A 12,477-nucleotide genomic window follows, 5' to 3' on the forward strand; every position below is an offset into this window, starting at 1 on the left:
TTAAAAACAGTACAATGCCAACAGCAGTAAAAGCGTGTCACTGCTCGCAATCAGCGTGACAAGCGCGCAAATTTTAAAATGTAGAGAAACGCTACCATCCAGCTCCTGGCAGCAAGCCCACTGCCACTGGGCTGCTCGCAATCGCTGGGGAGGCGTCACAAACACTCCTAAATGGAGGAGTGGCGCGGGGGGAGTGGCGTGGGAGGGGTTGGGCGATCCAGCGCAAGGCAAGATGGCGACCGCGGCCGCTGAGAGCCCGCGGTATAAACAGCTGACAGACAGCCACGCACAGCCCCTAAAACGAAGAATGAATGAATTAGTAACCTGTCAGTGTTCAGTACAGGTTAGTGCACAATTTAAAAACAGTACAATGCCAACAGCAGTAAAAGCGTGTCACCGCTCGCAATCAGCGTGACAAGCGCGCAAATTTTAAAATGTAGAGAAACGCTACCATCCAGCTCCTGCCAGCAAGCCCACTGCCACTGGGCTGCTCGCAATCGCTGGGGAGGCGTCACAAACACTCCTAAATGGAGGAGTGGCGCGGGGGGAGTGGCGTGGGAGGGGTTGGGCGATCCAGCCCAAGGCAAGATGGCGACCGCGGCCGCTGAGAGCCCGCGGTATAAACAGCTGACAGACAGCCACGCACAGCCCCTAAAACGGCTGGGAATAGAAGGGAGGGTAGAGAAGGGCAGTTGAGGCAAAACATGGACTCACTCCTTTCACAAGGAGGACAACTTCTATAAGAAAGGGTTTCTTGGATGAGTGATTTGTGGTACACACACGCATGAACACTTGTTTCATTTAGTGCTTCATACCATATTTTTGTACTTTCCAAGCACTGTTGGTGAACAGGTTAGATTGACAGTTTAATGGTACAGGATTTACGATGGAAGGCTTATTGTCTTCAACAGGATTCAAACTTCTGTCTTGTAGTTAGGGCTCTTACTTCCATAAAGTAACGTTGGGCGCCTCTTGGAGATTGCTCGACATTGCAATAAAAGGTCTGGAAAATTGCCTTTTTATATTAATGGAGGAACAGCGCTCGAAAGGAAAAATTTAACATTCCTGGAGCAGCAAACGCCTTTTTACCTGGCTGAAGTTGACAGGGCATGTAAGCAGTGCACAGTTGACTCAGCGAGTCGTATTACTGGCACAGTCCCCCTTCGTTTAGGATTAGGGTAATCTAATATGCCAATTATACAAGTTTGGAGTATCCTGTCGCACATAACCAGAACAGGTCAAAGGCAAAGACTTTCAGCGAATCCCTGGTTTGTTTGCATGTTGAAGGAAGGGAAACAGTCAGTGCCATTGCAGGCACACTGGAGCATACACAACTCTGCTCCAGCCTTGTCCTTGCTTATTAGGTCGAGCCGGACAGCGCATGTGCTGCTCTGTGAGTCATGCTGTATTGAGGTAGGGACTTGAAGCTCTGCCCACTCTCCGCCCACATTTTCATTGGCTTGTGTCATTGTCCACTGTAAACTGTGGCTGTTCATTGGTTAAAAGGCATAGTAGTCCCTCCTTAGTACCTCTTTATCTCGATTTGTAATCTCCCATGGCGATGCCCCCAGGGGCGGGTCCTCCATATGGGCGGAGGAGCATCGCCCCACTGCTTTCTCGCAGAGCGTGAAACATAAACATAAAATGGTATTATGAATACCATTTTATGTTTCTGCTTCTCGCACTGTGAGAAAGCAGAAGGTAGGGTTTGGTATGGGACAGGTGGGTGGGTGGACGGTCCTGTGTGGACGGTCCTGTTCCAGGCAGGGGAGGAGTGGCTTGCCCAATGTTGTGGGTGCTGACTGTTTGGTTGGCCCAAGGGCCGACCCGACCAGTCATGAACTCTCTGCATTTCCTCTATGTAGGCTGCAGCCTACATAGAGAAAATGGCCACACATAGACACCTGTGTGGTCGGCGTCCCAGCCAATCACAACGCTGCCATTGCAACGTTGTGATTGGCTTAGTGGAGGAGAGGGAGGCTGCCTGCTTCCTGTGTGAAGAGGAGAGAGGAGACGCGACGCGGGACTGGAGGTGAAGGTAAGTTAAAAAATGTTTTAATTAACACCCCCCTCTCCGCGCAACCCTCCCACACCTCCATCCGCGAGTCATGCCGGCCGCAACAGGATGCCCCCTGTTACATGTGTTGTTGTTCTGTAGGCTTTAATTACAGCCTCTGAGCACTATTTTCCCAAGTAGCCTTGTCCTGCCTTCTGTTGCAGGAAGGACACGCTCTCTCCTATCGCTTTAAAAAAACTTATAGCACACATTTGCAATGTAATAGGTCTTGCATTGGCGACAGTTTAAGCTATTGGCATTGTAAATGACAATGCCTTTTATTTATCTGTTTTAAAAACAACACATTATCAAAAGGCATTGCCATTTACAATGTCAATAGCTCAAGCTCTCATAAATGCGAGACCTATTGCATTGCAAATGCTTGTTTTTCTCTCATCATCGATGACATTTTCAAATGTATTTCTTAACTCAAAAGGCATGATTGTGTTCCCAGGGCACTGGACTGCATTATGATGCCTCCCCGGAGTTGCTAATCATTATTAGCACATTGAATTGATGATACGATTATTTCCCAATTCGCATATTTTAAGGATTAGCGTTTTTGTACAAAAAGGGTTATAAAAAAACTCCATATGCGCGGTGCGTGGGCTGAAACATTTACCAGCACAAATTTGAACCAAACAATGGCACAATTACTGAGACTTTCGGGGGAAAAACGTTTCCAGCTTGTTGTGGAGACATTATTTGTCGGCCATGACCCTTCCAAATTGTTAAAAATAATGTCGGCTTTCACGTTTGACCTTTACTTTTCAAACGATATCTACTTTTTAAAAGTTATTTTTATACATTTTTGTTAAAACGTAAAAACACATGTGCCACCCCCAGGACATATTTAAGTGATAAAGAGTAAATGACAACAGAATTCTGTGTTCTCTGAATTCATTTGCTTGGAAGGGGAGTTCAGCCTCTGGTGCCAACATTTGCTGTTAATAAGACAGCAGGCTGAGAGCACAACACCCATGTCTGCCCCGCGTGACCTCCTGCCACACTCCAACACGTCAAGTAATGTATGACGCAGCTAGAATTCCTCAACCGAGCTTCTCTTCTAGCACTCGGGATGCCTCAATTAACGAAAGCACAATATCATTATTTTCATAACATCCTTTTTTATTGCTTCAGCTGACCCTTAGCCTCCATGCAGCCATCCCTGCAAACAAGGCCAACAAAATCAGCCGCTTTGCATTCCCCAGGCTTTTAGCCACTTACACAAACACAGGGTTGGACTGGCCTATAGGGAGGGCAATATGGCAGAGAAGTAGGGCTGGTCTGAGAGATCAGTGTGTGGGTTTTTATTTTTTTATTTTTACTGTTTTTAGGCCAGTTTTATGGTTGACCGGATTTTATTGTTGATTTCCCTACTATTCCCACAATCACAGAGCACCTATACCGTGTCTCTGTACAAGTTTAAGACTGCCCGATTTGCAAATGTGGCCCCTTTTTTGACTCATTAATGGGACCCCTTTGGTGTCCGGGCCTATTTACTGTTCTAGACAGACCAGACACAAGCATAAGGCTAAGGTTAAGGTGTTCAAGCAGGGCCAGTTTTAGGGCAGTGCGACCGGTGCGGCCGCACTGGGCCCTAACCTGAAGGGGGGACAGACTTGAGGGGGGGTCACTCTATTTAGCAATAACCTAGGATTTAGAAGCACCTGCTGCAGGGTGATTAATATTCCTGCTAGAGAGAGAGAGAGATGTGAGTTTGCCTCATGGCAGTTTTGACTCGCCATAAAGTAGCGCAGAGAGTTAATATGCCTGCTGCAAAGAACAGTTCTGTATTTTATGTGGATAGCTGAGTGGATTAGTAAAGACAGCTTTTACCATCACTTTAACCGCTTCACTGCGGCGGCTATTCCGCCGCAGTGCTGACGAATTTTCCCGGCCGCGCGGCGGCCGCATGCTCGTGACGGAGCCGCTCCGTCACGAGCGTCGGTTGAGCTGTGCTCGTGACGGAGCGGTTCTGTCACGGCCCGCCCCGCTCAATAGAACGCTCAGCGCAGGCGCGGAATTCGTGCCGCGCATGAGCGTTCTATCGAGCTGGGCGGGCCATGACGGAACCGCTCCGTCACCAGCACAGCTCAACCGAAGCTGGTGACGGAGCGGTTCCGTCACCAGCACCGAAGGGGTTAAAACAAGTGAAATGTATTTGGGAGTAGGGCTATGGAGAGATGAGGGGCCCTTCTGCAGGGTAGCAGTGAGAGAATCAGAGGAGGAGGCCTTATGGGGGGGAGGCACCCAAAAAGATTGTTGCACTGGGCCCCACCAGCGCTACAGCTGGCCCTGTGTCCAAGCAAGGGGCGCTCGGCATTGCTTCAACGAAAGGGACTTGTGGAACACCCAGTTCTTACTCTGAAAAAAGTTCAGGGGGCCCAAAGTTTTTCTCTTATGAATGCTTAAGAGAAGAGGAAGTTTCAGCATAGGAGTGGGCTAATACCAACCGAAAACATTTACCAGAGGGCCGGGAGCAGAATTTCCTGTCAGTGGTTGTAAAGCCACCAGAAATTCTCTGATGCAGTTTCCAGAATCCTAATTTTATTTTTTTCTGCTGAACAGTTTTGCGAGTATTCAAAGCCCACAGAACTCAATGGGCTCTGGGTGCATGTGAACTTTGTTATTAAACATCCAGAAAAAAAGATTACAATATTGCAAACGCCCAGACTGGTGCAGTAGATGGATTGGATATGGTGAAGTGGTATTTTAGCAGTTGGTACTATTTGCCTTTATCCGGTTCCAATTTTGGCAGATTGGGAGCCTCAGGGAAAATGGGGCAACGCAGTACAACAAGCACTAGCAAAGCCAATAGGTCTCACCAATGCAAGCGCTATTGGCTTTGCAATGTATTTTAGCCATGTTATTTACCAGCGTCACTGCCTTGCTAAAGGTAGTGGTGTTTAGTGAAGCGGCATAGGGTGGAGTAGAGAGGCATATAGTGTAGTGGCATAAAGTGTAGTGGCGTACTGTGTCATAAAGTAGAGTGTAGTAGATTGTTGTAGAGTGGAGTGGCACAGAGTGAAGTGGCAGAGTGTCATAGAGTAGAGTGGAATGGAGTGTTGTACAGCAGAGTGGCGTACAGTGGAGAAGAAATTTGTAGAGTGGAGGGGAATAGAGTGGAGTGGCATAGAGTGGAGTGGCGTAGAGTGGAGAACAGTAAAATGTTTATAGTGGAGTTGCACAGTGTTGTAAAGTGGAGTGTCATATAGTGTCGGAGAGTGTTGTAGAGTGGAGTAGAATGGAGTGTCATAGAGTGGAATAGAGTCTCGTACAGTGAAGTGGCATAAAGTGGAGTAGAGTGGAGTGGTGTAAAGTCGAGCGCTGCAGAGTGTCGTAGAATGAAGTGGAACAGAGTGTGGTAGTGTGTCATAGAGGGGAGTGGAGTAGAGTGTCAAAGATTGGAGTGGCACAGAGTGGCATTGAGTGGAGTAGTGTTGTAGAGTGGAGTAGAGTGGAGTGCATAGAGTGGGGTGTTGTAGAGTGGAGTAGCATAGAGTGTTGTCGAGTGGAGTAGAGTGTCATAAAGTGATGTGGCGTAGAGTGACGCAGAATAAAGTAGAGTGTAACAAAGTGGAGTAGTGTAGATTGGATTGGCATAGATTGGAGTGGAGTAGAGTGCAGTAGCATAGAATGGAGTGTCTTTAAGTGGAGTAGTGTACAGTGGAGTAGAGTGGCATGGAGTGTTAGTGGCATAGAGTAGAGTGGCTTAGAGTGGAGTGCTGTAGAGTAGAGAGGAATGGAGTGTTGTAGAGCGGAGTGACATAGAGTGTCGCAGAAAGGAGTGGCAGGGAGTGACTTAAGGTGGAGTAGTGCCATAGAGTGGAGTAGAGTGAAGTGGCGTAGAGTGGAGTCGCTTAGAGTTGAGTATTGTAGAGTGCAGTGGTGTAGACTTGAATGTAATGGAGTACAGTGCGCAGAGTGATTTGGTGTAGAGTGGATTGGATGAAGAGTGGAGTAGGATATTGTAGAGTGCAGTGACATAGAGTGGAGTAGAGTGTTGTGGAGTGAAGTGGCATACAGTAGAATGTAGTAGGGTGGAGTGAAGTAGCATAGACTGGAGTGACATAGAGTGAAGTAGAGTGTTGCAGAGTGGAATGTCAAAGAGTGGAGTGTCGTAGAGTGGAGTAGAGAGTCACAGAGCAGAGAAGAGTGTCGTAGAGTAGAGTTGCATAGAGTGGAATGGTGCAGAGTGCAGTAAAGTGGCATTGAACTGCATAGAGTGGAGTAGAGCATTTTAGAGTGAAGTTGTGTAGAGTGGGGTGGTGTAGAGTGGAGTTGCATAATGTCACATAGTGGAGTGACATAGGGGCATATCAACAAGGCAGCGTGAAACAATTATCGCCGCTTATACGGCCGTTTTTGGCAGAAAAGCGGCGATAATTTTAACGCCCTATTAGCAAGGACACGCTAACGTGTGAATCCATGCTTCTTCACACTTTCCCTCTACGCCCAGCTTTGCATCTTTAATGAGATGCAAAGTGGGCGTTCCTCCCCAGGATAACAGGAGAAATGTTGCTTAGCAACATTTCTCCTATTATCAAGCATCACGCAAAGCAGCATAGCGACAGGAGAAGTAGCGATAACAGAGGTTATCGCTACTTCTCCTGTCGCTATGCTTTGCTTTCCTTATGCCTGCTTTGAAACTGACTTAGCCATGATATCCTATGGGAGGTGGATATCATGGCTAAGTATGGATTTCCATCGATAATCACACAGTTAGGCAGCTTACGCTCTGAATTTTATCGCTGTGGAGATAAGCGTTGCTGACAGCACGCTATCGCAGCGATAACATTTAGAGTTGGGTGGCGATATTTATCCTAGCGCTACGTGTGCTTAGCGATAATTATCACCCCCCCTTGATGATATGCCCCATAGAGTTTCGCAGAGTGGAGTGTTGTGGAGTGGAGTGTTGTGGAATGAAGTGTTGTGGAATGGAGTGCCATAGAGTAAAGTGGAGGTTCATGGAGTGTCATAGAATGGAGTAGAGTGTGGCAGAGTGTCATAGAGTGTCGTAAAGTGGAGTGGCATAAAGTGGGGTAGAGTTTCATGGAGTGATGCAGAGTGAAGTAGAGTGACAGAGGGTGAAGTGCCGTGGAGTGGGATAGAGTGGAGTGGCATACACTGGAGTATGTATTGTGTGGTAGTGCACTGCCATTACAGAAAACACATATTCAATTGAAATTATTTATTTATATTATTTATTTATCAAGTTTTATATAGCGAGAACTAGACCTGAAGGTATCAGAGTCCTTTACAGAGATATCACAGCAGCAATAACATGAATTACCATTACATTTGTACAGACTGATAAAACTATGTAGCACACAAATGATAATGTGTGAAAATCAGATTCATGTTGTGTATGGATTTTTTTGAGGGTACTAAAATATTTGTTTGCACCACACTTCAGGATTGCAAAAAAATGTGCTTCATTTGTGGTTTCCTATTCTGATATATTCTGAAATATTTGTACAGTTTATTTACTGGCAATTACATTTTTTTGTGAGCTAGACAAAAATAACATCCTATCAACTCCTCAGTACTCAGCAAGCTTGTCACATAAATCTTCTCACTTTGCAGTCAGAGAAAGAAAAGTAAACCATAGTCTCCCTAGTGAGACTGAGCTTAACATTTGACCTCTGTCTTTGAATGCAGGACAAATGTGATAGGATAAAATCAAATTTTAAAGGCCTGTTTTTCCCTGATTCACGTCTGAAGTTATTTTGTGGTGCTACAGCACCCCCTACTTCACGACTTCCAATGCCTATGGCATGGATGTGAAAAGAGGGTTGCTTAAGTTATACTGTTACTAAAGAGCACTTAACACAATAAACTAGCTTGAAGACAGAACATTGGGGCATATTATCAAGGCAGGCGAAATGAAATTATCTCCGCTTTTGCGGCCGTTTTCGGCAGCAAAGCGGCGACAATTTAATCGCCCTATTAGCAAGTTATCGCTAACATCAGTTAGCGACAGCTTTTAGGTGATAGCGAGCGGTTTGTGGCCCGCTTTGCATGTCAGCGATATTTATTGCTAATGACATGCAAAATGGGCTTACCCAACCAGTTAGCGACTGAAAGCAGTCGCTAACGTTGCTATCGCCTATTAGCAAGGCAGGCGTAGCGCAAAAAATATTTGCGCTAAGCGCGAATATCGCTTAAAACTAACGCCTGCTCAGGCCAGTTCTTAGCCATTATATCCAATGTGAGGTGGATATTCTGACTTGGACCCTATTGCCGATGATGCGTGAATATCCCTGGTTTTCCAGCGATATTCACGCATTTCGCCGCTATCGCCGGTTATTTTAGCGCATTGGAGATAAACGTTGCTAATAGCACGATAAAATCCGGCGATGCTTGGGGATAAAAAAAAGTCGCTAAGTTTCTTTAGCGATAAATATTGCTAGTTGTTGATAATATGCCCCATTGTTCTTCACAGGCATGCAAGATTGATGAACTGATTGTGGCAGAGATAAAAGTAAAATCAAGCAGAAAGATAGGAGGCTGGACACCTTTTCCAAGAAATACAGCATGTTTACTGCTTATTGAACTAGCATACAAGGGAGACAACTGAGACCACATGTACTCTCTTGGAGTGCATCATGAAAAAGAAAAAAGAGTTCCAAGAAAGTGAGCATTCATGGAAGATTACAAGGAGCCACTCAGAGTAGTGGTAAATAGGCTTTGCTCCACAAGAGGGACAAATAAAGGCTGTGCAGCCAGCAAATAGAAAGCAAGCAAATGTGAGTTACAAAACAGAAAGCAATGGGGGAAATGCATTCACAGGGAAGCTTTCAGCATGACCCCAATATGTCTTTGCAACCAGATAGCTTCAACCTAAAAAACAGAGCGGGTGCAAAGTAGAGAGGTAGCTGTTGAGGGCCAGACTAGAGAAGGGAAAAAGCTTGGATAATGGTACAGGGAAGAGAACAGAGCATGAATATAAGGGGTGAGGAAAGACAGCACAGGTAGAAGACAGAGAGGGAGCATTGGAAATGGAGAGAGAAAGATGACAGGCCAAAGGTGAGAATGGAAACAGAGAAAATAGGTAAAGTGCAGGGACAGCAGACAGTACAGCCAGGGTAGAGAGGATAAAGAGCCGATGCAGTGGATAGGCTGGGAGTCAGCATCCATGGTGAAACTCGGTGGAGGCTCCTTAGAAAATATTTGGACACCTGCACTTATTTATTTTTTTACAAATTAAGCACTAGCTAGAGTCCATGCTAGTCAGCTTATTCCAATGGAGGACAAACAAAATAGTGCTCAAGCTAAGATCATGATTTGTGCACATTGATCGGTGAAGGAAAGGAGTGCCCTAGTGCCCCCTTTGAGTGAACGTTTGTAAAATGGGCAGGTACATCTCCCTCCGCAGGCCGCCCTAACCTGAAGCCAGGAACAAACAGTGCTGTTGCTTCAGCAGCGGACAGTAGGCGCACATCCGTCCTAGAGCAATGGTTAAAAGAGCTCGTTCAGAGGAACTCCCCGAAGGTACCGTGCAATGTAACACACGTTTGATACACTGGCTTGCATTGCACACTCTATATGCCAGTTAAAAAAAATGTGCATAGTTTTACAGTGTGTGCCTCATAAATGTTAATGGTGAGTCATGGCTTCCAAGTTTCCTAGGCCCATACTTGATAGTTACTCAAGTCAGATCTTTTCTGTGCATTCTGGGAATTGTAGTCCTGGTTTTAAAATGGGCTAAACAAGAGTAAAAATGGCAGACAGCAAAGAACACCTGCACTGAAGCACCTAGTTGTGCATGGACTTGGTAAACGTGGCAGATATTGTTCGTACTAAACAGAGGGTCCATGTCTTAAGTCTCTACGTCTAATGGCCGCTTATCATCCAAACCAGCTGTCTGAATTTTATCAAAGGTAGACCTTTTTAAAAGCTCTGCAATACATATATTAATGGAACAAAGTAACATTTAGTGGTGTATACAGGCTACATATGTGTAAAAGCACGCACATGTCTATATTAATATACGTACCAGCATGCATATTGAAATGTTACCTTACGACACAATCATTGCCCACTTTTCTTTTTTTTTAATAGTTATAAAAACATTTACATGCACCAAAAACGACTGGTGAAATACCCTACCGTTTAAAAAAATAAATTAACTAAAGTATGGAGGCTCTTCCTGCTCACCTTGCTCACATGAAATTCCAGTTTCCTAATATACCTCTCAATGAAACGGATTTCCTTCCAAAAGAAAGAAAGCAAAAGAGACAGATTAAAATGCACTGTGATTTTTGTAAGTACAAAAGTAACACATTACAGGTTTACTTTGGGTATTCCTCGCTGATCTGAAAGTCAGGCGCATGTGTCATGCATGTAGCTTAGGGTGCCTGTTTGATAATACTGGCTCTTATCACGTTGATTTGTGTTTCCCTAAATAACTCCCTTAATTCTACTGAATGTGAAAATCTTGAGAACAAATCAATTACAGCTATTATTTTGTATCTCGGTTTTATTTAGGTTCAAAGTTAATATAAGTCAATATCCAGAAAAGATCAACATTTCCAACTATTTTATATCTACATTTACAACTGAAGCCTCATTCATATTTTCTGCTTCATTTTTCCTATTTCTGTAGAATCCAAGATCCTTGCTTCACTTCTATGAGATCAGAAACCCACAAACAATCCCATGGAAGAGGATAAAGAGCAAAATTGAAGAAGAGGAACAGATGAGAGAGGATAGTTGCTGGCTAGACCTTTGGTATAATATTGCCTGAAGAAAGAGGGTCATCACTTTTCAAAGAATGGATTGATTCTTACCTTGTCCAAGTCATAAAAGTAGGCCTGTAATGGATACAAGAAGGCATTAGTACACATTTTACACATCAAAGTCCCATAAAAAAGATAAAGCTCAATTAAAATCTGTGTATTTGCCAATATTTTTCACAAGACACTTCAGGTTAAAAAGTGCATGGATACAAATTTAGAATCCACTAAGATCTGGGCTTGGGTTTAAAATGGCTTTGTGTCGACCTTGTGTCACGCGAGGTGACGAAGGGAGGAAACAACCTTTACAACGCAACTTTTACAACGCACTACCATTACAATGCAGTCATTACAACGCAACATCCCTTGCAACGCATACCATTACAACGCAACCATTACCACGCATGACACTACAACGCATACAATTACAACTCATGTCATTACAACGCAGTCATTACAACGCATACCATTACAACGCATACCATTACAACGTATAGTACCCTTACACTATCCAACAATTACCCTACTGTTGCACCCCCTGGAGTTAGACTAGTAATTTTTACCCCTACACTATCCAACACTTACCATACTGTTGCACCCCCTGGAGTTAGAATAGTAATTTTTACCCCTAAACTATCCAACACTTACCCTACTGTTGCACCCCCTGGAGTTAGAATAGTAATTTTTACCCCTACACTATCCAATACTTACAATACATGCAATGTAATGGTATGCGTTGTAATGGTATGTGTTGTAAAGGTAGTATGCGTTGTAATGGAATGCGTTGTAAAGGTAGTTTTCAGAAAATTCGTTGTAATGGCATGCGTTGTAATGGAATGCGTTGTAAAGGATGTTGCGTTGTACAAAATGCGTTGTAAAAGTATGCGTTGTAAAAGTATGCGTTGTAACGTCATACATCCACGAAGGGCAATGTAGATTTTTGGGGTGGTTTACAAAGCCATGTAAGGCCTGTTTTGTGTGGCCTTGTGTGGCTTTGTAAAGAAATGTAACACAGAACAGCAGCTTGTGCTGTGTTGCATTACATTTCTTAATGGTAAGCATTCCATGGGTGGAGCATGTGCTGTGCATCTACCCATGGATTTCACGCAATTCCAGATTTACTAAAGTTTGTATGCCTGGAATTGAGTGGATCCGTATGCCTACCACAAAAAGGCGAAATGGGGAGAAAAAGCTCTATTTCTACTGATTACTTCCTCTGCTATGCGTAATGGAGTCTGCATCACACAGAGAAAGAGAACTATGCAACTTTGGATAGTTTTTTTGCAGAACGGTATCCATTGGGTGCCTGCATTGGGGCTAGGCAGCCACAAGAGCAACAACACAGAGAGAGAGAGCTGACGAGTGCCATAGCTCTCTCACGTTCACGCAACGCAGCACAGCAACCTTGCTTGCTGCCCTGCAATGCATAAACTTTTGTTACATTGACCCCCAGGCGTTTTTTAGCAGATTGTAAATGTACTGTGCTATTACAAAATACTTAGACTGAAATGTACCTACAAACTAAAATACTTTCAGTTGCCAACAGGCGCACCCAGTGTGTCCATGTCTGAATGTATGCAAAGCTTCAGGCCCTTAGAATCTCCAGTGCTGCTTCCACACACAAAGTACAACATAGACTGTATTAGAGGTCGAACAAATTATCACAAGGAAATATTTCAA

General features: G+C 44.4%; 1 protein-coding gene across 3 annotated transcripts in view; it reads right to left on the reverse strand.

Annotated features, from left to right (window-relative positions):
- Positions 1–12,477, reverse strand: part of RIPOR3 (RIPOR family member 3) — a 452,740-nt gene that overhangs the window by 203,592 nt on the left and 236,671 nt on the right. For all 3 annotated transcript variants that reach the window (XM_078652038.1, XM_078652039.1, XM_078652040.1), the window contains 2 exons: positions 10,852–10,875; positions 10,220–10,273 (listed from right to left, as the gene is read on the reverse strand). In XM_078652038.1, coding sequence (XP_078508164.1) covers positions 10,220–10,273; positions 10,852–10,875 — 78 coding nt within the window. The remainder of the gene's footprint in view (positions 1–10,219; positions 10,274–10,851; positions 10,876–12,477) is intronic.

Source organism: Lissotriton helveticus, chromosome 7 (genome assembly GCF_964261635.1).
Source record: "Lissotriton helveticus chromosome 7, aLisHel1.1, whole genome shotgun sequence".
Lineage (NCBI taxonomy): Eukaryota > Metazoa > Chordata > Amphibia > Caudata > Salamandridae > Lissotriton > Lissotriton helveticus.